Source organism: Canis lupus, chromosome 3 (genome assembly GCF_011100685.1).
Source record: "Canis lupus familiaris isolate Mischka breed German Shepherd chromosome 3, alternate assembly UU_Cfam_GSD_1.0, whole genome shotgun sequence".
NCBI lineage: Eukaryota > Metazoa > Chordata > Mammalia > Carnivora > Canidae > Canis > Canis lupus.
Window position 1 is genome coordinate 38,253,513 of NC_049224.1, and position 26,752 is coordinate 38,280,264.

General features: G+C 41.1%; 1 protein-coding gene across 1 annotated transcript in view; it reads left to right on the top strand.

Annotated features, from left to right (window-relative positions):
* The window catches only part of TRPM1 (transient receptor potential cation channel subfamily M member 1), a 123,684-nt gene that overhangs the window by 58,640 nt on the left and 38,292 nt on the right, over positions 1 to 26,752 (top strand). Inside the window, exons 11-20 of the mRNA XM_038533683.1 lie at positions 232 to 355; positions 1,190 to 1,262; positions 2,191 to 2,291; positions 10,177 to 10,350; positions 12,032 to 12,166; positions 12,961 to 13,011; positions 15,242 to 15,382; positions 16,343 to 16,372; positions 20,015 to 20,307; positions 23,045 to 23,273. Of these exons, the coding sequence (XP_038389611.1) occupies positions 232 to 355; positions 1,190 to 1,262; positions 2,191 to 2,291; positions 10,177 to 10,350; positions 12,032 to 12,166; positions 12,961 to 13,011; positions 15,242 to 15,382; positions 16,343 to 16,372; positions 20,015 to 20,307; positions 23,045 to 23,273 (1,351 nt within the window). The remainder of the gene's footprint in view (positions 1 to 231; positions 356 to 1,189; positions 1,263 to 2,190; positions 2,292 to 10,176; positions 10,351 to 12,031; positions 12,167 to 12,960; positions 13,012 to 15,241; positions 15,383 to 16,342; positions 16,373 to 20,014; positions 20,308 to 23,044; positions 23,274 to 26,752) is intronic.

Here is a 26,752-nt window from a genome sequence, read left to right on the forward strand (position 1 = left end):
TACACTCTCTTCCAACTTCATTTTCCCTTATAAGGTTTCCAACAAGCCTGGAATTTAGGACACATGTGAATGCAGTTTTTGACTGTGGTCCCTTTTTGTCTCCTAGCCTGGGATCCCCTCCAATGGCAAAGATTCAAGTCAAAGACACCAGACGGACATAGAGTTGTCTGATTTATTCATGTACAGATTTAATTCGTGTGTTTTCTTCTCTTTTGCGTTTCCTTTGAACAGAGTAATAAATGAATCCCTCAAGGATCAGCTTCTAGTTACCATTCAGAAAACATTTAATTACAACAAGACACAATCACATCAGCTGTTTGCAATTATAATGGAGTGCATGAAAAAGAAAGAACTTGTAAGTGTCTTGCGTTTATTTCCAAACCAGCTCCATAGAGAGAATTATGTTTCCTTGCTAATTCTGCCCATGTGTGCATGATGGACTTGTTCATATTTTAGTCCAGGCTTTTCCAAGGGGCAGTTGACAAATGCCTACCAAACTGGCCATTATGCCCACATGATGGAAGCAGAATACACATGCACAGAAGAGGGACCCAGGTACTTTCAGATCTTAGCCAACATCAAGTGACACCATGCCACATCACACCAGTTCTGAGGTTTATGACATTAATCATATGTAAAGACTTGAGGAATGACAGACATACCCTTTTAGGTATGCTTACAAAATTTTATTCTTTCATTTTCCAAATCAGTAATTATTCTCACTTCTTGCCCTCCCTAACTATGCTGGTAGAAGAATACACACATAAGGCAGCCCCTTCAAAATTCTTAACTACAAATTTCACTCAAATGGAGCAAATTTCTGAGTAGTAATGATTGTGTCATCTCCCATAGCGATTTAGATATCAGACTACGCAGATTCTGAATGGGTTCTTCCTTCTTGGGAGTGTTAGAGCAGATTAGGTAAAATAATAAGATAGAGATCCTGGCAAGGACTCAGAGCCTGGATGAGCAATGCTGTCACTTGTGGAAATGAAAAGCACCTGGTTTAAAATTGTTGCACTCAGAATCATTGCATTATATGTCAGTTTTTTAAACTCGTCCTTATTAAGGACCTTTTAAGGGTCCTTAAAGGACCTTTACATGGTCCTTTTTAAAAAAGACACCCCAATTCTCCCTTTCAATTTCAACTTGGCTTTTCCTTGTCTTTTCATAATTAACTTGTTTTCAGGTCACTGTGTTTAGAATGGGTGCCGAAGGTCAGCAGGACATTGAGATGTCTATTTTAACTGCCCTGTTGAAAGGTAAGCTCTTAGGAAATAGCGACTCTTGGCCTCTTGGTGCTGGCCTAGCCTGGGGCTTTGCTCATGGCCAAGAAAACTCACTCTTCTCCTGCCAGGAATTGTGTCTATTAGTGATAGAATCCTGAGCCAGCCAGGCTGCCTAGAGTTATCTCAGTATGAAGCTATAGCAGTGTGACAAAGCTCACAATGGGTTTCCTGGGAAGGGGTGTTTTCTGTGTGTGCCGACGACCCGTGATGGGCTCAAGTCAGACCAGTTTCTATTTCTAACTGGTCAATTAATGATTTCCTCATAGCGGGTGGCCATGAACCATTTTTCATTGTTATCACTGCATCCCACAATGTTCTGTTCAATTTCTCCATCCTGCTCCTAATGACAGGTTGCAACCTGGGCACTCATGGGGTCGCTCCAGAACACACATTTCCTCCCTGCCTCTTGGCTACTCTGGGATGACGAGGAGGCAGGGATGAGAAAGGAGAATGTCACCAACGGGCCAGCTGCCTGGCAGTCCTGTGCTGGTCTCCCTGAAGTCCTGTGCAGCTGTTGCTCTTGGCCTGTACTCACCTTTGGCTTGAAGGGGCAGCATCCCTTGTCCTGGCCTGGCAGATGTCAGGGCAGTCCCAGGGCTCCTACCTTCTTGCAGATGAGGATCCTGGAGTCACCAGGTTCCTCTTCTGTCCTTTCCAGAGAGAGTAAGCCACATAGGTATGGAAAGTGGTTGCCTCCAACCTACTTTCAGGCAACTTTGAGAATATGAAGTTCTTAGCTTTGGGGCCTGAGCAGTCACCCAGGGGTAAAAGAAAAAGCAGGAGTGCTTAATTCCAGGCTGGTGTGAGTCAACTTAGGGAAGCCCGTACTCACCACCTAGCACCTGTCAAACCAGGGCAGTCTACGCATGGAGTGAGAAAAGCTTCGTTTCTTCCTTTCCAGGAACAAATGCATCGGCTCCAGACCAGCTGAGCTTGGCACTGGCTTGGAACCGGGTCGACATAGCACGAAGCCAGATCTTTGTCTTTGGGCCCCACTGGCCGGTGAAACTAAGTGTTTTTCATTTCATACATTTTACCATGACTTTGTACAGATGATATATTAGTATGTTCTCCCTCATGACACAGATCTTAGGAAATTACCTGGGGTTTCTGATGATCCAATATGCAATCCATTAGGATTATTAGGAGATGTCACCATTTAACTTCAAAGAACCAGCAAGAAGAGCTACTAGCAGTAATTACAGATTCAAACCAGTGTTCTTGAAGAAATAAGCAGCAAATATTTTATCTTTGCCGGTGGAAGGTGGGATTTACTCTTTTCAAGAAAAAGAAGAAAGAAAATGCCCATTAAAATTAAATACGATGATTGCATTGATAGCATTTTTTTTTAAATTCAGTTCCATGGTACCCTGGAGGCCTAGAGAATTCTGTGTGTGTGTGTGTGTGTGTGTGTGTGTATGGTCTTTGGGGCATGGGGTGTATGTGTCTGCGTGTAGCATGTGTGTGGGTATATGTTATGTTGTGTGGTGTGGTGTGTGACATACGTGTACGGTTCAATGTGTGTGTGTGTGTGGTATATATCTGTGGTATCTCTGTGTGTGTGCTATGTGTAATGTGTAAAAGGATGTTCATGTGTGTGATATGGTTGTCGGGCAGTGCAGGTGTGAGTATGTGTCATAAACAACTCTAGGCTTTCTTCTTTTTTAAAAAATATTTTATTTATTCATGAGAGACACAGAGAGAAAGAGAGAGAGAGGCAGAGACATAGGCAGAGAGAGAAGCAGTGAGAGAAGCAGGCTCCACACAGGGAGCCCGATGTGCGACTCCATCCTGGAACTCCAGGATCATGCCCTGGGCCAAAGGCAGGCACTCATCTGATGAGTCACCCAGGCGTCTCTAGGGTTTCTTCTTGATGGTTCCATTTTCATGCCAGCCTGTTTTCCTCTCATGAATGCAATACCTAAAGATACAAATTGGATTTTTAAAATCCTCTTCTGTTCCCTAAATTCTATTTCACTCTCTGGTCAGCTGCTCCCATTAAGTTCATTTTGTCTTTTTCTGTTGCAGATTCTGGCTTGTCCATCCCCATTTCCGAGTGAGGGATGAGACTTATTAATTAGTGTAGGAAGCCTACTTAGTCACTAAACAGTTTTGCTTTGCCATGTACAGATTAGAATAGACTAATGAGGTTCTAGATCTCTCTAGGCAGATCCTTCCAATTCTTTAGCAGCTCTTCCTCCAGTTTCTGCCTAGGGGTGAAGACTAGGAATGCAGTTATTCTGCACCTGCCTACTGGGGTAGTGGCATGGCACACAAGAAGGAATGAGTGGTCTCCTGCTCTGTAGACCGTCCTTCCACTAATCACCATGCTTTCCATCCAACGTTAAGTCTCATTCTTTAAAAAAATCTGGTTCCACCTCTACTGTTACCTCCACATTACTCCTTCTGGGTTCAGCTTCCTCTCCATGGTCAGCATTTTCAGACATGTGTTAATAGCTCTCTTCTGCCTCTTCTTGAAATAGATTTTTCTCTATCATAGTCTTTTGCTATCATTTCTGTGGGGAGAGAGGGTAAGCAGGAGATGTGTTCAAGACTGCAATCTAGAACCAAAATCCTTCTGTCTCCCCACAATGCAGTATATGGTCTCCAAAAATCTTCCTTTAATGGTTGAACCACTCAATTAATTATGTGGCTGTAAATATATAGTCTTTCTAGAATTCTTGACATAATATATAACTCACAGTAGGGAGGACTTGACAATGACAAGCAATGACAATGACTTTACATGACAAAGCAATCCTAGGTCTGATTTGTTATATTTTACTAGTCAGTATTCTTCTATCTATATTTTTTGTTAAGTACAAAAACAAAAACTGTCACAACAAAACTCTTTGTTAAAAGGTTTTGTTAAGAACATAACAACAAAAGGGGGGGGAGTAGTGTTTGATACGTACATATAACAAGGTAATTTATTTATACTAAGTCACAAAAACTTGGACTAACAATTTTTTAAAGAAATAGGCCAAACTCAGTATAAGCATCCAAGAACTAGGCTTGAGAACCTCTGCCCATTTTAAAGACAAAAATCTACAAACCTTAGGCAGCTTCACTGAGATTTCTGAAACAGAAAGAAATGTCTGCTTATTTTTCAGAATGAGAACCATTTATTTGGCTTCCCTCTGTAGGCAAGGGCTTGCCCTTAATGAAACGCATGAACTAAAATCTTATATTCAAATTAGAAATTGATAATAATGCCTGGTGCTTAGATCATACACTGAGCTTTACCCCATATGTTCACATACATGAGTATTACTGGATTAGCCTTCACAACTCTGAAATAGATCTGATTGTCCTTATTTTATAATGTAGAAAAAAAATTGATGCTCCCAAGAGGTTAAACATATTTTCCCAAGTCTACTTATCATACTTCTACATAGCATGTAGATCAGAGAAAAAGTCTCAAGAGAAATTTGTAAATATTTTTTGAAATGAAATTTTCATTTCATATATGAAAAGGAAAATACAACTTAACAAAATTTGTGGGATGCAGCAAAAGCAGTGCTTAGAGGGAAATTTCTAGCAGTAAATGCATATGTTAGAATAAAAATTAAAGCATAAATCAATAACACTGAACACAGGAAATCAATAGAAAAATCAACCAAAATCTAGTTATCCGAAAACATTAATAAAGTTAATAAGCTACTAGCCAAGCTAACTAAGAATACTAATATCAGAAATGAAAGAGGGAATATCACTACAGACCCCAAGGACATTAAAAAGATAATAAAGGAATATTATGAACAATATCCCCAGCAAGTGATTGTTTAACCTGTATGTGAGGTTGCAAAGAGGAATCTCCTCTCTTCAGACATGGTCCATGCCATCCCACATCCTTTTAAAAGAGTAGTGTCCACAAACTAACACCTTGTGCAGCTCAGAGTAGGACTGCCACCTGCCTTGTGCTGGAGCTACACTTCTGGTCATACAGCAATATGTAATCTTTCACTTGTACAAGTTTCTACCTGCAGAAATTCTCAAGAGTTTTATCATGCTCACACATAATAAACCACATCTTGCTGTTCTGAGGTTAGCTATTCTTGAGCCCAGGTGGACCTGGGTGGGAGACATCATTTCTTGTTACATCTTACCTTGCTAGATTTAGTCCATCATGTCAGCCTCTCAACATATTTAAAATTCCAAATATGTTACCCAATATACCTACCATATCACTTTCCTCTCAGCCTGCTCAAATGCTAAAGTGCCCTACTCTCTCTTTCCACCCTATTATACCTCTCTTATTATTTGTGATTCCTCCAGAATGGTCGTTTTCAAGGTATTTTAGTTAGAAGCTCTTAGTTAGTTGAGTAGAGTAACAACATAAATAGTAGATAAGAGCCAAGCCCACTCTATTGGCCACCTCCCCCCAGGTAGCCCCTGAAGTCCCTCCTCAAAATAAAGGGTGTATTGGCCCAGGTTAGAGACTACCCCTCTAAGATTACCAACCATGTTCTTAGAATCCCAGGGTGTGGCCCTTGAAGGAAAAATGGATGAGCTTGTTTGAGCATCTAGGAGTTCTCTTATGATGCCTGACCACATCCACTCCATCTTTAATTCTCTCCAATGGTAAAGACAGAAGTTAAAATAGAGAAGGAGGAATTCTGCTCCTCTCATTCACTCAGCAGGAGCAAATGGTAGAACTGATCTCTTCTTTGGCTTTCTTGAACCAAACAAAACTTTTTAAAAAAAATCCATGTTTTTACTCATTCATTCACTCAACAAATGTTCACCAATCATCTCCTATGTGCCAGGCCACTATGCTAGATTCTGAAGACACAGAGGTGAATAAAACAGACCTACCATAGCCATTATAGAACTCTCTGCGTGGTGTTGGTGTGAACGTGGTGTGGGAGGGTGGGCAAGAAAAGGGAGGCAGACAAGAAACAGATAATCAGAAGAATAAATACCGGATTATAAATTGTAGTAATAAGAAGGAAAAATGCACATTTCCATGAGACATGTGGGGGATGGGAGGGCTACTTTTTATTGAGACACCAGGGAAGACCTTACTGGAAAAGTGGAACTAACACTGAGACCTAACAGGGGAATAGATGCTGGCTGGTGAAGACTGAGGGGTGAGCATCTTCCATACAGAGAGAAGAGCATGTAAAGGGCCTGGGGTGAGAAAGAATGGGACATTTCCAAATAATTATTTAAGAAGGAAAAAAGGTCAGAATGCAGAGTGAGAAGGGGTTGACTTGGGAGGAGGCTGCAAGCCAACCAGGACCGTGCATTACAGAGCACTACAGACCTGGTATAGGAGAAAAGGCTGGGACCAAGAGTTTGGGGGAACAGCTTAAGGGCTTGTCTTTTTGTGAGCAACAATAAATATTATCTCACACAGTGTCCGTGGGTCAGGAATTTGGGAGTGGCTCAGCTGGGTAGTTCTGGCTCAGGTGCTCTCATGAGATTATAATTAAGCTGTAGGCTTGGGCTGCAGTCATTTGAGGGCTTGACTGGGGCTGGAGGATCTACTTCAAGAGGGCTCACTAAATAGTCATCAAGTGGATGCTGCTTATTGACCTCAGTTTCTCCCCATTTGAACTCCCCACAGGGCTGCTTGAAGCTCTTCACAATAAGATGACTGGCAATTTTTGCTATTCCTTCTGGTCTTTCATACTTTGTTTCCTCAACTGCTGTATCATCCTGTTTCTGCTTTTTTCCCCAATCTCTTTATTGTGATAAAACACATTTAAAGAAAATTTACCACTTTAAACATTTTGAGGAGCACAGTTCAGGGGCACTAAGTGCATTCACATTGTAGTACAACCATCACTATCCATCTGCAGGACACTTCATCTTGTAAAACTAAAATTCTGTATCTGTGAAACAATAACTCCCCATTTCCTACTTTCCACCCCCCCAACCCCTGGCACCCCGTTCTACTTTCTGTTACTATGAGTTTGACCACTTTAAATATCTCTTACAAGTGAAATAATACAGTATTTATCCTTTTGTGACTGGCTCATTTCACTTAGCTTAAGATACTCAAGGTTCATTTTTATTTTGGCATGTGTTAGGATTTCCCTCCCTTTTAAGGCTTAATCACTGTATGTATAGACCACATTTTCTTACCCATTCATCCATCAATGGACACTTGGGTTGTTTCCACATTTTGGCTATTTTTAATAACACTGCTATGAACATGGGTGCACAAATACCTCTTTGAGACCCTGTTTTCAATTCTTTTGGATATATACCCAGAAACAGAATTGCTGGATCATATGATAATTCTATTTTTAATTTTTTAAGGAGCTGCCAAGCTTTTCCATGGCAGCTGCACCATTTTACATTTCCTCCAAAAGTGCACGAGAGTTCCAATTTTGCCACATTCTTGCCAACACTTGTTTTTGATAGGGGGTTGTCTCATTGTGATTTTGATTTGCATTTCTTTTTTTTAATGAAATTAAAGCTTTTATTTATTTATTCATGACAGAGAGAGAGAGAGAAAGAGAGAGAGAGACAGAGACACAGGCAGAGGGAGAGGGAGAGGGAGAGAAGCAGGGTCCATGCAGGGAACCTGATGTGGGACTCAATCCCGGGTCTCCAGGATCACACCCCGGCAGAAGGCGGTGCCAAACCACTGGGCACCGGGGCTGCCCAGATTTGCATTTCTTTGATGACTAATGATGTTGAGCATCTTTTCATGTACTTGGGCATTTGCAGATCTTCTTTTGAGAAATGCCTGTTCAAGTTATTTTGTTTTTTAATCAGTCTGGGTTTTGTTGTTGAGTGTAGGAGTTCTCTATAAATTCTAGATGTTAATCTCTTATCAGATATGTGATTTGCAAATATTCTCTTCATTAGGTGTGTTGCCTTTACTCTGTTGATACTGTCTTTGGATGCACAAATTGTTAATCTTGATAGAGTCCCATTTGCCTATTTTTTCTTTCACTGCCTCTGTTTTTGGCACCATATCCAAGAAGTTATGAAGCTTGACTTCATGAATCCAATCTCATAAAGCCTTGCCTTAGACTTTCTTCCAAGAGTTTTGGAGTTTTAGCTTTTACATTTAGGTTTTTGATCCATTTTGGGTTAATTTTTATATACAATGTTAGTAGATAAGGATCCAGCTTCATTCTTTTGCATGTGAATGTCCAGTTTTCCCAGCACCATTTGTTGAATGCTGTGTTACTTTCTCACTGAGGATTTTAATAGTCTTGTCTGCATGAGGAGTCAGCCAGGACACTCATCCATATGTCTGTGTTGACCAAGAATCATATAAATATGCATGGTGACCTCAATATAATCTCTGCCCTGCCCCACTTAAGGATGTCAAGCAGGAGAGTTACACGGTCGCATGTACATTTTTAGGATCATTCTGAATTTAACATAGAAAATATATTGGGTAGGTACAATGCCAGGTGGGAGGAGTCCTGTTAATAGGCTATTGAAGTAATTCAGGAGAAAGACATCACCTTGGGCTAGAGCAGAAGCAGAGGAGAAGTCAAGAATGGGACAGAATAAGGCCATATTTGGCAGGAAACATGACTGCACTTTGAGGCGGATTAATCATAGAGGAAGGCAGTGTGGGGAGTGAGATAACAACAATTACTTTCAATTCTCTGGTTCGCCACTTCACTGAATTAAAGGACACTGGAAGAGGAATAGGTTGGAGGGAATGGTTCTGAGTGAGGTTTTGGACATTATGAGCTGAAAGAGCCTTTGAGACATCCAAGTGGAGGTACTAACTTGGCAGCAGGAACTCTAGGGAGAAACATGGACTGAGACTAGAAAAGATAGGTCTTGTGCAAATACATGGAGACTGGCAGTGTGGGCCTCGATAAGGTTGCTGAGGGAGAGTACAGAAGAAAGGAAGGGGATTGAGGACAGAGCCCTAAAGAGCCTTAACATTTATAACCTGTGCTGAGAAGTAGAGGCCAGATAGGAAAACCAGAGCATGCAATGCCTGAGAAGCAGGGAGAAGAGGCTCAAGGATGAAGCAGGCAGCAGAAACAGATGTGCTAAGTGCCCAGCACAAGGAGGACTGAGAGACATCCATGAGGTAGCACCATAACAGTCATCCATGGCCACAGCCACAGCAATGGTCAGATGGGAAGAAGCAGCATGGAGTATGTGGAGCAGAGCGTGGGAAGGGAAAGGATGCAGTTCACCAGAAGAGCTTGGCCAGAGAATAGGACAAGTCTGGCAAGATAGCACAGAAGCTGGAGGAGTCAACTTTGTTTCCTTGTTGTTGTCGCTATCTGTACCAGGGCCATATCCAGCCCCTGCTCCATGTTCTCCATGTGACCAGAAGACAGACCCAGGGGCCAGGTCCTATTTCTGTGCTCTCTCCCATTATCTGAGTGGAGCACATTCTTGGTCTTGACACGTCCAATCTGTCACCACATTGCATTCACTTCAGTAACACCCAGGAGGCCTTCTTTACCCACCAATAAGCTCAGTCACAGTTCTATCCAAACAGGCATCCTTGGGTATACCAGATACATCCATTGTCTCTGATCCCTTCACGATCATTTTCTCCTTTCTACATTAGCAACTGTCTTTGGTGCCTTTGAACCTACCTCTGCATCCCTTCCTTTGGGCAAAAACACACATGAATCAAAATGTCAACTCCTTTAAGTATATAAATGTGCTTCATCAAACCCATTAGTAACAGTGGTTCATGGTATCAGGGCCTCCTCCTGCTAGTGGCAGGCCAACAATGATTGAGTGTGTGTGTATGTGCGAGTGCGTGCATGCATGTGTGTACACGTATGCATGTTTGTGCATGGCTGCCTTGTGCTTATATGTGTGTACATATATGTGTGCACTTGGAGGTGAAAGGGGGGCTAGAGTCCATGTGCTTGTCTTGGGACCAGGGGCAACCCTAACATATTTTCCTAACTCTGTTTGCTGTGGACTGCAGCCCCTGGGAAGCCTGGCACCCCCGACGGATAGCAAAGTCACAGAGAAGGAAAAGAAGCCCCCAACAGCAACTACCAAGGGGGGAAGGGGAAAAGGAAAAGGCAAGAAGAAAGGGAAAGTGAAAGAGGAGGTGGAGGAAGAAACAGACCCCCGGAAGATTGAGCTGCTGAACTGGGTATGCGTAGAGTCTTCACTCCCCTTTCCTGGGTCACGAAGATCACGAGTTGGTGACTGTCATTCTCCAGGGAAAGGGACAGTAGTCCCTGTTGCCTCTGCTTCAGCTCCACCCAGGCTCTGAGTCCCAGAAGGCAGTGGAGCAGTGATGGGATGGTGTCAATATTTCAAAAGGCAGCAGCAGGTTTCACAAACAGCGCCTGTCACAAACATTCCTGCCTTGTGGGAGAATGAAGCTATGAAGCTCAGAGAGGTGCCCAACATTGGCTCTCTCTGCCTGGCAGATACGTAGATGCTTAATACCTGAAAATATGGGAAAACAACCAATTATTTGGAAATAAACATAGTTCAGGGAACAGTAGAAGGAGCCCATGATTGGGATGTGCAGGTAACAGCATTCGTCTGCGCCAGGAGGCTGAGCCACACGCTGCAGTGTTCCTGGCCTTGCTGCTCTGACCACATAGACAAGGAAGGCGTGAGGCCTCTGCCCTGACATGTGACTCTGACATCATCACAGCCACTAAACTCTCCCCAGCTGCTCTCTCCAGAAGACTTCTCATTATATACTGAATACTTCAGTTTCCATCATTTTTAAAGGGCAGAAGCAGAAACAATAGATAATAGCATATAAAATATTATAATCCACTGCCTCAAAATACATTGTGTATGGAGTCCAGGGCTTAGAGGTTCAAGTACTGATTATAGTTGCATTTTGCAAAGAATGCTACCATTTATGTGGTTTTTCTTTGCCATCTTTATTTCATGATGTTTTTAAATATTTTATTTATTTATTCATGAGAGACACAGAGATTGAGAGGCAGAGATATAAGCAGTGGGAGAAACAGGCTCCACACAGGGAGCCTGATGTGAAACTTGATCCCAGGTCTCAGGATCACACCCTGGGCTGAAGGCACTAAACTGCTGAGCCACCCGGGCTGTCCGCCATCTTTATTTCAAAAGAAAAGTGAATAAACTCAATTTTTAATTAAAATTAAACTGAGGGATGCCTGGGTGGCTCAGCAGTTGAGCATCTGCCTTTGGCCCAGGGCGTGATCCTGGAGTCCCAGTTTCGAGTCCCACATCAGGCTCCCTGCATGGAGCCTGCTTCTCCCTCTGCCTGTGTCTCTACCTCTCTGTGTGTCTCTCATGAATAAATACATAAAATCTTAAAAAAAAAAAAAAACTAAATCGAAACTGGAGAGACCAACACCAGTTTGGTTGTAATTTTGAATCCTCTTCAATTTGTTTTAAAATGTTAAAAATTTGTCAAGCTTTGATACTCTGATAGGAAAGGTAGGGACCAAGCTGAGAAAAAAGAGGGGAGATGGGGAGTATTTACTCCAGACAAACTCAAAGGCAAAGAGAACCAGATTTGGCATGCTCTAAGGCCTAGGGGGTCAGACTGTACTTTTCCAGATGCTTCCAGTCTGCCTCTTGCCTGGAGTCTCTCTGGGAGGCCACTCATGGGCTCCCTCTATTTGAGAGAGAGAGACAGAGACAGAGATAATGAGAGAGAGCATAAGCAGGGAAGAGAGGGAGAAGCAGGCTCCTCGCTGAGCAGGGAGCCTGATGTGGGACTCTATCCTAGGACCCTGGGATCATGACCTGTGCTGAAGGCAGATGCTCTACTGACTGAGCCACCCAGGTGCTCCTCATGGGCTTTCTCTTGTTGGTTTGTTCAGGTAAATGCTCTGGAACAAGCCATGCTGGATGCTTTAGTCTTAGATCGAGTGGACTTTGTGAAGCTCCTGATTGAAAATGGAGTGAATATGCAACACTTTCTCACCATTCCAAGACTGGAAGAGCTTTACAACACAGTAAGTGTTCTAGAAGGAGGGAGACCAGAGGGAAGCTAGCCATCTGATTATATTTATCACCAGCGTATATTTTTATAAATGCCCAAAGATGAGCGCAGAATCCCTGGAACACTGGTTTCAGTTGGGAGGCCTATCATTTAATGGCAGGTGGCTGTTCTCACCCATGCTGGCCACTGCTTATGTTCACGTTCTTACCAAACTACTGCCATGCCTCACCAGACAGCTGCAGAAAGAACTCGGGTGTGGTATATGAACACTAGTTTATACAAAGAGAGAATCTAGCTTCCTAAGTCATTAACAGAGTGAAAAGTTACCAGGGTGAGCAGTTTCTTGGGACATCCACTTAAAAAGCAGCACTTAAAGCAGCTTCAGAGAAAAATGAACTACGCTTTCACTCCAAAGAACTCCACTATCTGAGAATGCAAATATACGTGCAAAATCCTCTTGGCATGTATTATTATAATGTGGATTTTGAGAATGTACATTCCCTGTTCCCATTATAAAATTTCACATAATGAAAATTGTCATCAACAGTTGTTTGGTCCTTGCTGAATTTTTCACACAATATTGCATACCATAAGGTGCTCTTTAAAATAATTCAGTGGGAAGCACTTAGTGCATTTTTGAACATGTACTCCTTAACCACAATCAGTCCTATCTTGCAAAAGAAACAGTCTGATAGTGGATTACATTCCAGCTCTCACAGGTCATTAATTCTATAGAGTAGGGTAGGATTTAGTTCCAAGAGTTCAAGAGAAAAACATATTTAATATGGCTGAATGCTTCTCTTTCAGAGGCTGGGTCCACCAAACACACTTCATTTGCTGGTGAGAGATGTAAAAAAGGTCAGTCTGCCATTTTATATTTCTTACCCACTGGTGTCTTTCAATATGACATTTTATAAAGCAATTTTTAAATTTCTAAAATATATTATTGGAGGCATCAGAAATAATGAATTCCTCTCTCCATAAAAGGGTTTACTTCAAACTGAAAAAAATGTATATATATTATCTTTTTTAAATTTCACATTTATCCCCACACATGGTAGGTTCATGTTGAATGACTGATTATGGCACCATTACCAATGCCTGGGGCAATAGCCAGGGAGGTGTCATCCTACCGCTGACCTGAGCCTCCATGTCAGTAGAGCCTCATGTTCTACATCTACTTTAAGATCCACTGCTCACTCCTTCACTTGAGCCAGTTCCCAGAAGGAACATGCCTCATGTCACTCTGTGTGTTCTGTGAACTGAAGCAGTTGTCCTCTCTGCTCCCTCATTAGTGATAGATGTTCCCCACCACCCCGTGCCTTCTACTGCTACTAACTACTTACCATCCGTGTTCCTGTAGGATCTCATTCACTCACTGTTCTGTCGTGTCACCACAGGCTGAAGGATTAGGTTGGATTAATGTAGAAGTGATTCATTCCTCTAGGATGCAGTCTCTGGCTTGCAAAGTGTGGAACGTCTATTCATATTCTGAGCAAGAGAAAATGACTCAAATGAGAAAATGGAGTTTTCAGAGTCCTAGGTAGCCTGGTCATCCTTTACACAAATGTCTACTTCTAAGAATTCAGGAATTCAGCTTCTACAAATACGCACTGGATCAGCACAGAATCAGTGGATCTGAGAGCCAAGAGGGACCAGTGCCCTTGCTTCCCTCCATTAGGAATCTGATTCCCCAGATCCCATAGATTAGGAAGAGCAAACATTCAAAAGCCACACCTACCCAAATTCAGACCCAACCATTTCTCACCTAAATGGCTTCAAGAATCCTCTTCCCATCTCCAGCCCCATGCCCCCTGACCATCCCAGTCATAGGACTCCCTGACTTAAAATCCTCCAAAATCTCATGAAGTTCAAAGTCCTTCCAAGACACTTGTACCCCATTGGACTCAGGTCCAGCAACACCCCCTACTCTTTCCCATCCCATCCCCACCCCAGGTACACATGCCATACTCTCTGAGGCCCACAGAGTGGGCCATGCCTTGCTCATGTCTGCAGTGTTCTTCCTCTCTGTCACCCACAGTTCCTGCTTTGTCTGCTCCTGGCTACTTCAGGTAAGCTATGCCTCAGGAGTTCAGGGCCAAACTCACTGTTTGTAGCTTTGCCCCCTTCTCCAAAAGAGTGAGCTCCTTGAGGGCAGAGACACCTCTCCTTGTCTCTGCATATGGAATCCCCGACAGGGTGAAGGATCATCTATAGGGGCTGAACAAACTCCTTAATGCCTGCGTGAAGTATTTTGGCAAAATGTGGCCAATTCTAATATAAAACAGAGGACATTTGGAATGTGTAATCTCTGTGCAATGGGCCCCAAGTTTCCACCATCATTTCAGCCATGTGAAACTAAACAAGCAATAAGACATAACATATAGAAAAGAAAAAAAGAAAATAAAAATCCTTACAATCAACTGGTCATCTCTGCCTCCTGGTTAAGTCAACAGTCCAGGTACATGAGTGACTGGCCAACCTTGTCTCAACATATCCTGTTGTATTTTGTTGCAACACTCTACTTCTCCTTCAGAAAGTCACAGGGCACCTTGTGGAGCTTTCCCTAAGAAATTCCCAGCCCTGGGATGCACTGTCTTCCCACTGCCTCCTGTGGAGTCCTCCTTCCCATCAATGTGGTTACTTCCTCCTTCAGCACAAAATCTGGACTCCAGGCTCCTGAAGCTGGCTTCTACCCTACAGGCAGCTATCAAAGCACCTTCTCAATAGAACTCATCTGCTCTCACAAAGGAGGTTCCACAGCAGGTGCACCCTATCTCCTCTACATCTACACGTGCACACAGCAGGCCATTTTGAACTAGCCCACGGACAAGTCCAGAGCTCTACCCTGCAGTCTCATGGCTTTCTAACTTTTCTCACTGGGAAAGCTTAACTCCATTCTCTGAAGTATGGCTTAATCCTCATCTATCTCAGTGATATGGTAATAGACTGAATATTGTTTAATCCGTTCCTTACATCAACATCCAAGTTGTGGCCTGGAATGGCTACTTGTGCCCAAGGTGTGTGATGAAGACCACACTTGGGATGCATTCTTGCAGGGCCTGAGACATGGCTTCTTTTCTTCCAGGGCAACTTGCCACCTGATTACCACATCAGCCTAATCGACATAGGGCTTGTGCTGGAGTACCTCATGGGCGGGGCGTATCGCTGCAATTATACTCGGAAGAGCTTTCGGACCCTTTATAACAACTTGTTTGGACCTAAGAGGGTAGAACAAAGTGAACTTGTGATGTTTTATTGTTCCTAGAGTCACATGTGGTCCCTTGCTGTCCTTCCCAATATAACTCAGCCTATTCAAAGCCAAGTTCATCACCCCATCCTCAAGCACACCTGTCCTTCCTCCAGTAGCAATCCAGGTGTGAGGCTGTACAGTCCCTAGAGATGCCCATGTTTCACCCAGAGCCTTTACACTCTCAGCCCATCAATTACATCTGCCCTCTGTCCTTTGTCCAAAATAGGCTTCCTCCTAGGCTCCCTTGTCTCTGCCCTCTCCAATCCATCCTATTGCTGTAGCTACCTTCATCTTCCAAACCAAGGAACATGGCTGTGCATTCCCTGCTCAAATACTTCCAGTGCTCCCCACCATCTGAGGAATCACTGCCAAACTCATTATATCACAGCATCCAAGGCCCTCTGTCAGCCTGAGAACTGCTCCACACTGTCATGGGACACCAGAAACCTCTGCTAGAATCAAACTGTACTACTGTACTAGCCATGAGCCATGTTTTCCCCCTGATCAAAATTCCACGCATATTGTGCTAGCTTCGGCAGCACATATACTAAAAAAAAATTCCACGCATATTGCAAGCCCAACTCAAATATCAGATCTTTCATGAAGCCCTCCTCTCGACCCCCACATAGAGCTCCATAAGTTCTGTGTCTGCATTTCTGTTAGAGAACCTCTCTGATTCCATCTGAAATCAGATATATGTCTGCACATCTTTCTCCTTATCTTTCTCCTTAACTGACTTTAGCTGTCCAGAAGCAGTTTCCATATTAAAGCATTTCCTTTCCTTGAGTATTGCCCTTAATTGTTAATGATATAAAGTACGTTTTAACCTAGGATTATGTCCCCTACTAACAACACTACTAATGTACTACTGATGTTACTGTCACTAACGTTAGTTATATGATTAAATGGATGTTTTTATCCTCTTTTATTATGCAGCCTAAAGCTCTTAAACTTCTAGGAATGGAAGTAAGTAAGATATGTTTTCATTGATTTTATATTCACCAATAATCACTTTATGAGTCCAGTCAGGCTTTCTGTTTTAGAGTCAACTTTTGTTATATAGACTTTCCTAGAAAACAATTTATTTAATCTAGACTTTCAAATTCATTGTTATAAACCTTAATATTGTATTCTGTTTCAAATTCCTCAATATCTTAATTGTGCGCCCTTCTGATTTCTAAAAAAATTTATATCTTCTTTTTTTCTTAACCAAACTGGCCTACATATTTGATTGGTATTTTTGCTTTATCAAGCAACTTTCCTTTTCCTGTTTTTGTTCTTAATAATACTTGCTTCATTTTTATTCATTCCTTTCATATAGTTTCTATAGTTACTGTATTGTTTTATTGACTCCTTTTGTAAGTGAGGCTGACTCATTTTCAATCTTCCCTTTATTGCAATAAATGCATGAAAGGTATAAATTTTTCTCTGAGCATTGTTTTCATGATATTTCACGAATTTAGGTAAGTAGAACCTTCATTGCCGTTCATTTCTAAAGTGTTTATAATTTTCTCTCTAATCCAAGAGCATTTGAAGGTTTTTTTTTTTTTTTTTTAATGTGTGAGGGAGAACACAACCAGGGGAGGAGAGGCAGAGGGAGAGGGAGAAGCAGACTCCCCACTGAACAGGGAGTCAGCTGGCTCCTGCAGGGCTCAATCCCAGGACCCTGAGGTCATGACCTGAGCTGAAGGCAGACACTTAACTGACTGAGCCACCCAGGTGCCCCTAACCCAAGAGTATTTAAAATCCATAAGTACATTTAAGTATTTCCAGATGCAGACTTTGTTGTTGTTTTATTCCTTGATATGTAGACTACATGATTTCTGGAATCTTTTGAGATACAAAATCTCAAAGGACTTGGAGTATAATGCCTGGTAGAGTTTTGGTAAGATCCATGTATGCTAGAAATAAACATGTATTCTTGGTTTGTTGGGAATATTTCTTACATTTAGCTGTCAGATCAAACTTGGTAATTATGTAATTTAATTTGTTTCTATATTTAGGAATTTTTTCAAGTTCATTTCTAAGTGAGGTGCATTCAGGGACTCTTACTGTGATTGTGGATGTGTCCATTTCTCTTTATACATCCAGTTCGTATCTTTTGTTATTTTATTGGGTTGTTTCTCTTTTTCTTGTTGATAGTGGTTTCGGAAAATTAACTCCTCCTTATTATATCCTCTCTCTAGCAATCTTAAAACTACTTTAAGATAATTTACATGAATTAATATTTTGATAATATTATATATTATAGAAAGGTAGGCTTAAAGGGCTTCTGTTTCATAACATTTCATAACTATTTGTAGATTTATATTTACTTTGGTATATATATTTTTAAATATATACATATATATTTAAAGGTGGGGGAAGGGCAAGGGAAGGAGAGAGTCTTAAGCATATTCCACATTCAACATGGAGCCTGACACTGGGCTAATTTGGTATGTTCTTGAAAATAAAGCTATGTTTATTTTAAAATTTCTATATGGCAATTTTTAACCTATATAGAACAATCTTCCCTAAATTACTATAACTGTAATTTTACTGTGACAAATTAGAAAAATAGAATAAAAACACTTAAATCCAGGGCAAGGTATGGCAGTTTCAATAAAAATATTACAACGACTCACTAAGAGATTATACCAATTAAGTCAGTCATGAATAATGCATGATAGGAATTAGAGAGCCCCACCCCCTGCCCAGCCACTCCAGCTGTGTGAATGTGCACATGTTGTCCAGACTTTGGGCCACAACTTCCTCATCTGAGGGAATGGAAGAAATTCACAATCTCTGAGTCATTGAAGAATAAGTATAGATAATTGATGGGAAAGCCGTTTGCAAAAGAATAAATATCCATGTCTATTATTCCGCTGAGTATTGAAGTCTTAGCCTGCAATAATCTGAGCCCCACATATTTTTCAATTTGCTCCCATGTTGCACTCCCAATCCTTGCAGTCATGACCCACCTTTCTTTCAGATGCTGTTCTATTTTCAGAACCATCGCTCATCATCCCTTTAAGAAATGGAAATTTTGGCTTTTCCTCTGTACCACACTCATGAAAGGACAAAGCTCATTTAAAAAGGAATGTTTGTTCCATTTAAACACTGATAAGGAAACCTACAAGATTTTTCTCTATCCCCTTCTACATTTTCCTATTAATCTCTGGTTCACATATATCTGGCAAATGAGTGTTGATATTGGGAGACTTCCCTGAGGAAATAAACTTTACCTGCCTCTCCCATGGTGCTGTTTGTATTTTAGTGCATTCTTTGTTTCAGTTTTGCAGCATGTCCTCAGGGTTTTATTTTATTTATTTATTCATGAGAGACATAGGGAGAGGCAGAGACATAGGCAGACAAAGAAGCAGGCTCCCTGCGAGAAGCCCAATGCAGGACTCAATCCCAGGACCCCAGGATCATTCCCTGAGCCAAAGGCAGACACTCGACCACTGAGCCACCCAGGCTTCCAAGGGTTTTAAAATATTTATTACTGAAGTATAGTTGACATACAGCGTTATATTAGTTTCGGGTGTACGGCTGATTCAACAATTCTATACATTACTCAATGCTCACCCTGACAAGTGTCATCACCATCAGTCACCATACAGCGTTATTACAACATTATTGCCTATATTCCCTATGCTGTAGTTTTCATCTCTAAGACTTGTTTATTTTATTTTATTTTATTTTATTTTATTTTTTTTTTATTTTTTTTTTTTTGGACTTGTTTATTTTATAACTAGAAGTCTGTACCTCTGAATCCCCTTCACTTATTTCACCCATCCCTACATACCCTCCCCTCTGGCAGCCACCAGTTTTTTCTCTGTACATAAGTCTGGGATTTTTGCTTGTCAGCTTATTTATTTGTTTCATTTTCTAGATTCCACACATAAGTGAAAATCATGTAGTATCTTTCTCTTTCTAACTTATTTTACTTATCATAATATCCTCTACATCCATCCATGTTGTTGCAAATGACAAGATCTTATTCTTTCTTACGGCTGAGTAATATTCCATTGTGTATAAATACCACATCTTCATTCATTCATCTGTCGATGGACACGTGTTGCTTTCACATCTTAGCTATTGTAAATAATACTGCAATAAACATAGGGGTATATGTATCTTTTCAAATTAGTGTTTTTGTTTTCTTTGAGTAAATGGTCAGCAGTGGAATTACTGGATCATAGGGTAGTTCTATTTTTAATATTTTGAGGAACCTCCATATGGTTTTCCACAGTGGCTGCACCAGCTTGCATTTCCACCAACAGTGTATGAGGGTGCCTTTTCCTCCACATCCCCATGTATACTTGTTATTTGTATTCCCTCAGTTTTTAAAGGCTTGTGAAAAAAAAACCTGCCAACCCAGGAGTATAAACTCATCAAACAGTAGTATGCTATTTCTGTCAATTTGGGTTTAGATGGTTTACTTATTATAATAAACATGTGCTTCTATTCACAAGAATCAATATACTGAGTGAGAACTGCAGATATATTTACAAAATCTCTTTATTACTGCTGACGAAGGGTTTTCCTTTTTTTTTTTGGTAGTCATGAAATCCTTTGTTGTGCACTTATAGCAGAACCATGAAAAATGTGTTTGCCTCCCCTCAGGATGATGAGCCTCCAGCCAAAGGGAAGAAGAAGAAAAAGAAGAAAAAGGAGGAAGAGATTGACATTGATGTAGATGACCCTGCTGTGAGTCGGTTCCAGTATCCCTTCCATGAGCTGATGGTGTGGGCTGTGCTGATGAAGCGCCAGAAAATGGCAGTCTTCCTCTGGCAGCGAGGAGAGGAGAGCATGGCCAAAGCACTGGTGGCCTGTAAGCTCTACAAGTCCATGGCCCATGAATCCTCCGAGAGTGAGCTGGTGGATGATATCTCCCAGGATTTGGACAACAACTCAAAGTTAGTGTCTCAAGGGAACTTAAGAACCAGGAGAAATTACTGTCCTGAGTACTTGCCCTTTTGGGGGAGGGTGGCAAATGTATTTCTCACTTAAGTACAATTATGTTTATTTTTTAAATAATCTTTTTTTTTAAAGAGTTATTTATTTATTCACAAGAGAGAGAGAGAGAGGCAGAGACAGAAGGCAGAGGGAGAAGCAGGTTCCTCACAGAGAGCCCAATGCAGGACTCTATCCCAGGACCCAAGGATCATGACCTGAGCCACCCAGGCTTCCCAGTACAATTATGTTTAAAGCTTGTTCATAAATCACTTTGTCCATTATGTCAATATTTTTTCTCCTGTCTCTCTGAGGTATTTCTATACTGTCATTGTTTTTATTGCCCTCTCATTGAGCTATTGAAACATAATTCTAATGCAAAGACAGTAAAATGGATTTCCATACAGAAATACACAAAAGAGAACAACTCTCATAAATGTGTCCCTGAACATGAATTTCCCAAGTGCTCCTCCATTTTCCTCCCGTTTAGCTGGGACAGGACAGCTAGAGGGGCCAGTTAGGCTCTGATAACTCCCAAGTTAAACTGTGGCTAACTAGTTTCTCCTTTGGGCAAGTCTTGTTAAGAAGATCAGAGTACTCTGACATATTTCAGGATGCTTCCTTTTCTCCTCCTTGTGTTGACACATAAGGAGATTTTTCTCTCATCTTGGGAGAGATGAGAACTTGGGAACTCTCATGGGAACTTGTGGAGCTCTTGGTGGTAAAGCTCACAAAAGTGTGAGCACACTTCCCTAAGACTGGGCGCCCCTGGAGTTATTAAGTCTCAGATGTGTGCTCACAGAGCCTCCAACAATTTATCAATTATAGTTTGGGTTTTCCTACCCCCTCTGCTCTGGTTCTAGAGGTTTGTGCTCTAGTAAGTCATGAGTCTCTGTATCCACCTGTCTGTCTCTGCAATTTTGGGAGAAGTTGGCCCTGTGACCTCAATTCTCTGATGAATTTAGAAGAGTTATCAATTTTTCAGTTTGTCCAACCTTTCACTTATTGTTAGGACAAGTGGTCACTTCCAAGCCCCTTACATGCAGAACTCAAACCCAGAAGTCCCAATACAACTTTATACGCCCATAAACTTGAGGCCTGTACAATCAACTCTGCCAACATCTAACATCTTTGTTTTCTGAGACACACTGCTCTTATTTTGGACTCAATGATTTCCAAAGTCACTAGCTGATTTCTAAACATCAGGAATTCGAGGCTATCTAAAAAATAAGGAAGTATTCTCCTAATTCAGTGGGTTGCTCAGCAATATCCTTCTACTTCTTGGAAGATTATCATGGTGCTACGTCACCGCACAGCCTATAGAACCTGAGGCCTGAAAGCATTGCTCTTGAGAGAACAGAGAATGCCATTCCTCCCTTCTATATCCTTCAGCTCATCATTGGACTAAAACTTTACAAAAAATGAAACAAAAACATGAAGGGTGATCACCATGGGACTTTATCTTAACCACATTCCATGAAAATGTTGAAGGAACAGAGCATGTTTATGACTGTTATTGAATATTTGAATGAGGGTCATGTAGAAAATGGAATAAATTTTATGTTTACAGGGGCAACTGGGTGCCTCAGTTGATTAAATGTCTGCCTTCAGTTCAGGTCACCATCTCAGGGTCCTGGGATCAAGCCCTGCACTGGGCTCTCTGCTCAGCAGGAAGTCGGCTTCTTCCTCTGTGTTCTCTCTCTCTCTCTCTCTCTCTCTGACTTAATCTCTCTCAAGTAAATATTTTTTAAAATATTTTTTAAAAATATTATGTCTACAATTCAACTTATGTCATCCTCTCCTCCTCCAACTTGGCTCACATTACTTTCCCATCCTCCACCTCCATTGACTAGAACTTCACTGCTCTATGCCCCATGACAGCTAGAACCTGTCTCTTTCATAGCATTGACAGTGTTGAATTCTCTTGTAACCAGCATGTCATTGAAATATTGCACACATGCTGAGAAGGCATACATACAAATGTATGTGTTCACATACCAGTATATGACTAGCACCTAGATCAAGAAACAGGAACTTACTCAGACCTGCCAGCCTTCCTGGTGTCCCCTTTCAATGTCCATCTGTACCCTCCACAAAGGGTAGTTACTATTCTGACTTCCATTGCCACAGAGGCTTTGCTGTCCTTTCTGTCTGTATCCCTGTTCCATGAATACTCAAGGGAAAGAAATTGTCTTCTCATCTTTGTGTCCCTGGGGCCTGAGGGGCAGATGTCCCTGGGGCCTGAGGGGCAGTCCAATACGAACTCCATCTGAGGGGCACTTGGGTGGGTCAGTGGTTGAGTGTCTGTCTTTGGCTCAGGTCATGATCCCAGGGTCCAGGGATCAAGTTCCGCATCAGGCTCCCTATGCAGAGCCTGCTTCTCCCTCTGCCTATGTCTCTGCCTCTGTGTGTGTGTGTCTCTCATGAATAAATAAATAAAATCTTTTTTTAGTTTTTAAAATTAAAAAAAAAGCTCCATTTGCAGCAAGAACAGTCAGTAGCCCAATATGACCAAGCACAGAGTTCTGGTCCCAAGCTATTCCGCTCTGGCAACATACCCCATGAGCCTCCTGACTGCAGAGGATTGGAAATCAAGCATTCTCTGTCCTGTGGCTCCATGATGTCCCTGTCAACATGTCTCTCTAACAAAGAGCATGTGACATTGCAGCTTCAGTTCTGATCTCATATCTTTCCCTCCAGAGACTTTGGCCAGCTTGCCGTGGAGTTGTTAGATCAGTCCTATAAGCATGATGAGCAGATTGCCATGAAACTGCTGACTTATGAGCTGAAGAATTGGAGCAACTCCACATGCCTCAAGCTGGCAGTGGCCGCCAAGCACCGGGACTTCATCGCTCACACCTGCAGCCAGATGCTGCTGACTGACATGTGGATGGGAAGGCTGAGAATGAGGAAAAACCCCGGCCTAAAAGTACGTATGACTTGTGGTTATATCAGTAACAAGTGACACCTGTGAGCTCTTAACGCTGCACCCTGCTTAGCTGGGCACTTCCTGGGGATTATTTCATTTATTCCTCAGAACAACCCCACCAGGCAGATGTTTGTCTTTGAGATGAAAACCTGACATTTCAATATTAAGTAACTTACCTAGTAAAGCGTGGTAAAGCATGGGTCCAGGATCTGAACCCAAGTGGTCTAATGCCCAAACTAACCACAACCCCTGGCTTACAGAGCTTGGAGTCCACCTTAACTAACCTCAAACCCCTGGACAGGCCATCTAACTGCCATTGAAGCAGGCATCTGAACTCTGTTTCTACAGATCCCCTTACAACTCTAAAGTTATGTGATGTTATTTTAATTGGCAATGTTTTCACTACATAGGGTTTCTAAGAGAATATAAAGTTATGAAAGGGTTTGCAAAGGATGTAGTGGGTAGAAAAGTGTATTTTGATCAAATCCTAGCTCTGCTGTTTACTATTAATGACTAGGTTACCTTTTTTTTTTTTCTTTTAAGTTGGCTCCACACCCAGCGCGGATCCCAGTGCAGGGCTTGAACTCACAACGCTGAGAGCAAGATCTGAGCTGAGATCAAGAGTTGGACATCTAACCAACTGAGCCACCCAAGTGCCCCAACTATTAGGTTATCTTTAGATAACCCAGTCCCTAATGGCAATATTATGCCAATCTCATGAGATAGCCATGAGTATAAAGAAAAGACATTGTATGTTATACTGTGTAGTGTGGTTCTGTCAAATAGAAGGCAATCCATGTCTTAAAAAGTATGAAGGTTATGCTTTATTCCTGTATGAAAAATGAGCAGCACGATTAAGTCAGTCAGATTAAATGGGTATAAGGAGTCATTGAGATCCAAGAAGAAAGTGCTCAAGAAGAACAGAAATGACTCCAAAGATGGAGGTACTAAGAAGCTACAAGTATCAGAGATATAGGTTAAGGAAGAAAACAAGAACAATTTCCTAATAAGAAAATCCTTCAAGAGAATGTAGAAGGGGAATCCAATCTCAGGAAAAAAAAAAATATACACCAATAGTTAAGTTTCAGTTATGATTAAAATTAAAATTTGGAATGATTCTGAATGGCTGATAGAGTGTAAAAAAGACCATTTGACCTCTGATTCCAAGAACATGATCCTTTAGTGCTGCCAGAATTCTGTATTAAAATTGCTATATAGCCATGCAATACACAATATTTATATATTAATAAAAGTGGAAATGCTTGTTCTTGGTTTTCAGCTTTTAGAGTAGGCCCATAGACAAAGCACTGAAGACTCAAATAGAATTCCTAAACAATTCAAATGCCACCAAGTATGAAAACTCAAAAGCAAAGGCACAGCAGGGAAAAATTGGGTGGTGAAAGGCAGAAGGGAGGGCAGTAAGAAGGATAATATCCCATATTATAAAGTGGGAAATTGAGACTATCAAATGTTGTTGACACAAAAGATAAAGATTTCAGCTTATGATGTAAAGTTACAAAGGCAACTTTTTGGGAACTGAAAATATTCATGTTGCTATTAAAGGTGGAACAGAGGAATAGGATGAAAAGGTCAAATCTTGTCTAAAATCATATGATGTCAATAGGTCATACTTACATTAACAAAGAAATAGCAGTATAAGATATCACTCAGGTTGTTCAAAATGTGAAGTTATCATTAAGAACTAAAATCAGAAATAGTAGGATGCCTGGGTGGCTCAGTGGTTGAGCATCTGCCTTCAGCTCAGGGTATGATCCCAGCCTCCTGGGATCAAGTCCCACATCAGGCCCCTTGCATGGAGCCTGCTTCTCCCTCTGCCTATGTCTCTGCCTCTCTCTCTTTCTCTCTCTGTGACTATCATAAATAAATAAAAATTTAAAAAAAATAAAATAAAAAAACAAAATCAGAAATAGTTCAAAGTTACTATGTCAAAATATAATTCAAAGATTTTTCTTGAAGATAAATGATTTGAAATTATATATTTAAAAAACACATTCAAAATCTGAGTATATCAAACTGGAACAACCAACATCAACACATATTTTTTTTAACACATATTTTTAAATTACTGGATTTTAGTGAAAAACAAAAAGCTCTCTGGACATCCAGGCAAGATACAACAGCAACAAAAGTGACTTATAAGGGAAAGAAAATTACCATCAGACTTTCAACAGCAATCATTTGTGTCAGGAAAAAAAAAAATAGGGTGTGTCATATAAAGATACTCCCAGAAGGAAAATGACAAGTCAGGATTTTATATCCAACAAAAGTGATTGTTAAATATAAAGGGTACACAAAAGTTCTTACCAACAGGCAAGAACCCCAGGAAATATTGTTCCTAGGAGCCCTTTCTGAAGACTATTAGAGAATGACCTTCCAAGAACCAAAATAACCAGACAGACATCAGTATAAGGACTAATGAAAAGCCTCAGATATTTACTTACAGTGCTGAAACTAGGGAAGGGTTAAGACGGAGAGACCATAGTATGTAATGGCTATGTGTTCTAATAATATAGATATAATATAACCATTTTAAAAGGGAAGAGAGAATCAGAGCACCTATGCAAAAAAAAAAAAAAAAAAAAAAAAAAAAAAGGAAATGTTTCCAGCAATCATGATTGATAGTAGTAGTATTAACAGTGTTATTCTGAAACTATAAAGTTAAAGCAACTGAGTAACAAGGGATATTTTAATTCTATAATCAGATCAGTCCTTGAGAACTAGGACTCAGTGTGAAACAAAAGGAAACACAGCTATAGTCTAGAAAGGTCAGAGTAGAAAGCCTGTAGCACTTATTGGAAGCATCAATATGAACTCATTCCTTCTCTGACCCATGAAAAGCCTAGATACAATGACCTACCTAAAAGCCATAAACATCTCCAATACCATTTCCCACTAACTGGAGCCAGAATTTCTTAGTGATGTGGTCCTTTCCAGATCCAGCAAGAAATGTACAAGATAAGCCTAGAACATCTTGACACACCAGAAGGCAAAGAAGCTATCAAAGACCAGTAGGGTAAGAACCGGAAGACCAGAAGTTTCCACTGGCCAAAGATGGGACAATTTGACTTTTAGTAATATTAGTAACAGCAATAGATGGAAATATATTATACATGTTTAAATCCATGAGTTTATAATGATATTTTAATATCTTCAGTGGATAATAAGAAACCAATTCATTAGCTGGAAGATAGTTAAATAAGAATCAAGCATTCATCCTGCATTTTCTACAGGAACTCAACCATGAGTAACCACTGAGAAGATGAAGGGAAATGTGAGAGTGTTCATAGATTTATTCCAACTAAGAGATGAAAAATAAATGAGTTAGAACATCACCAACTCTCAACACCCAGTGAGTTAACAAATCTAATGAGCATCAGTGGCTGCAAACATCACCAAGCCCTTCCTGATGAAGGAACATACTGTCTACAGTCTCAGCAAGGAGCTTGAACCTGGGTCTG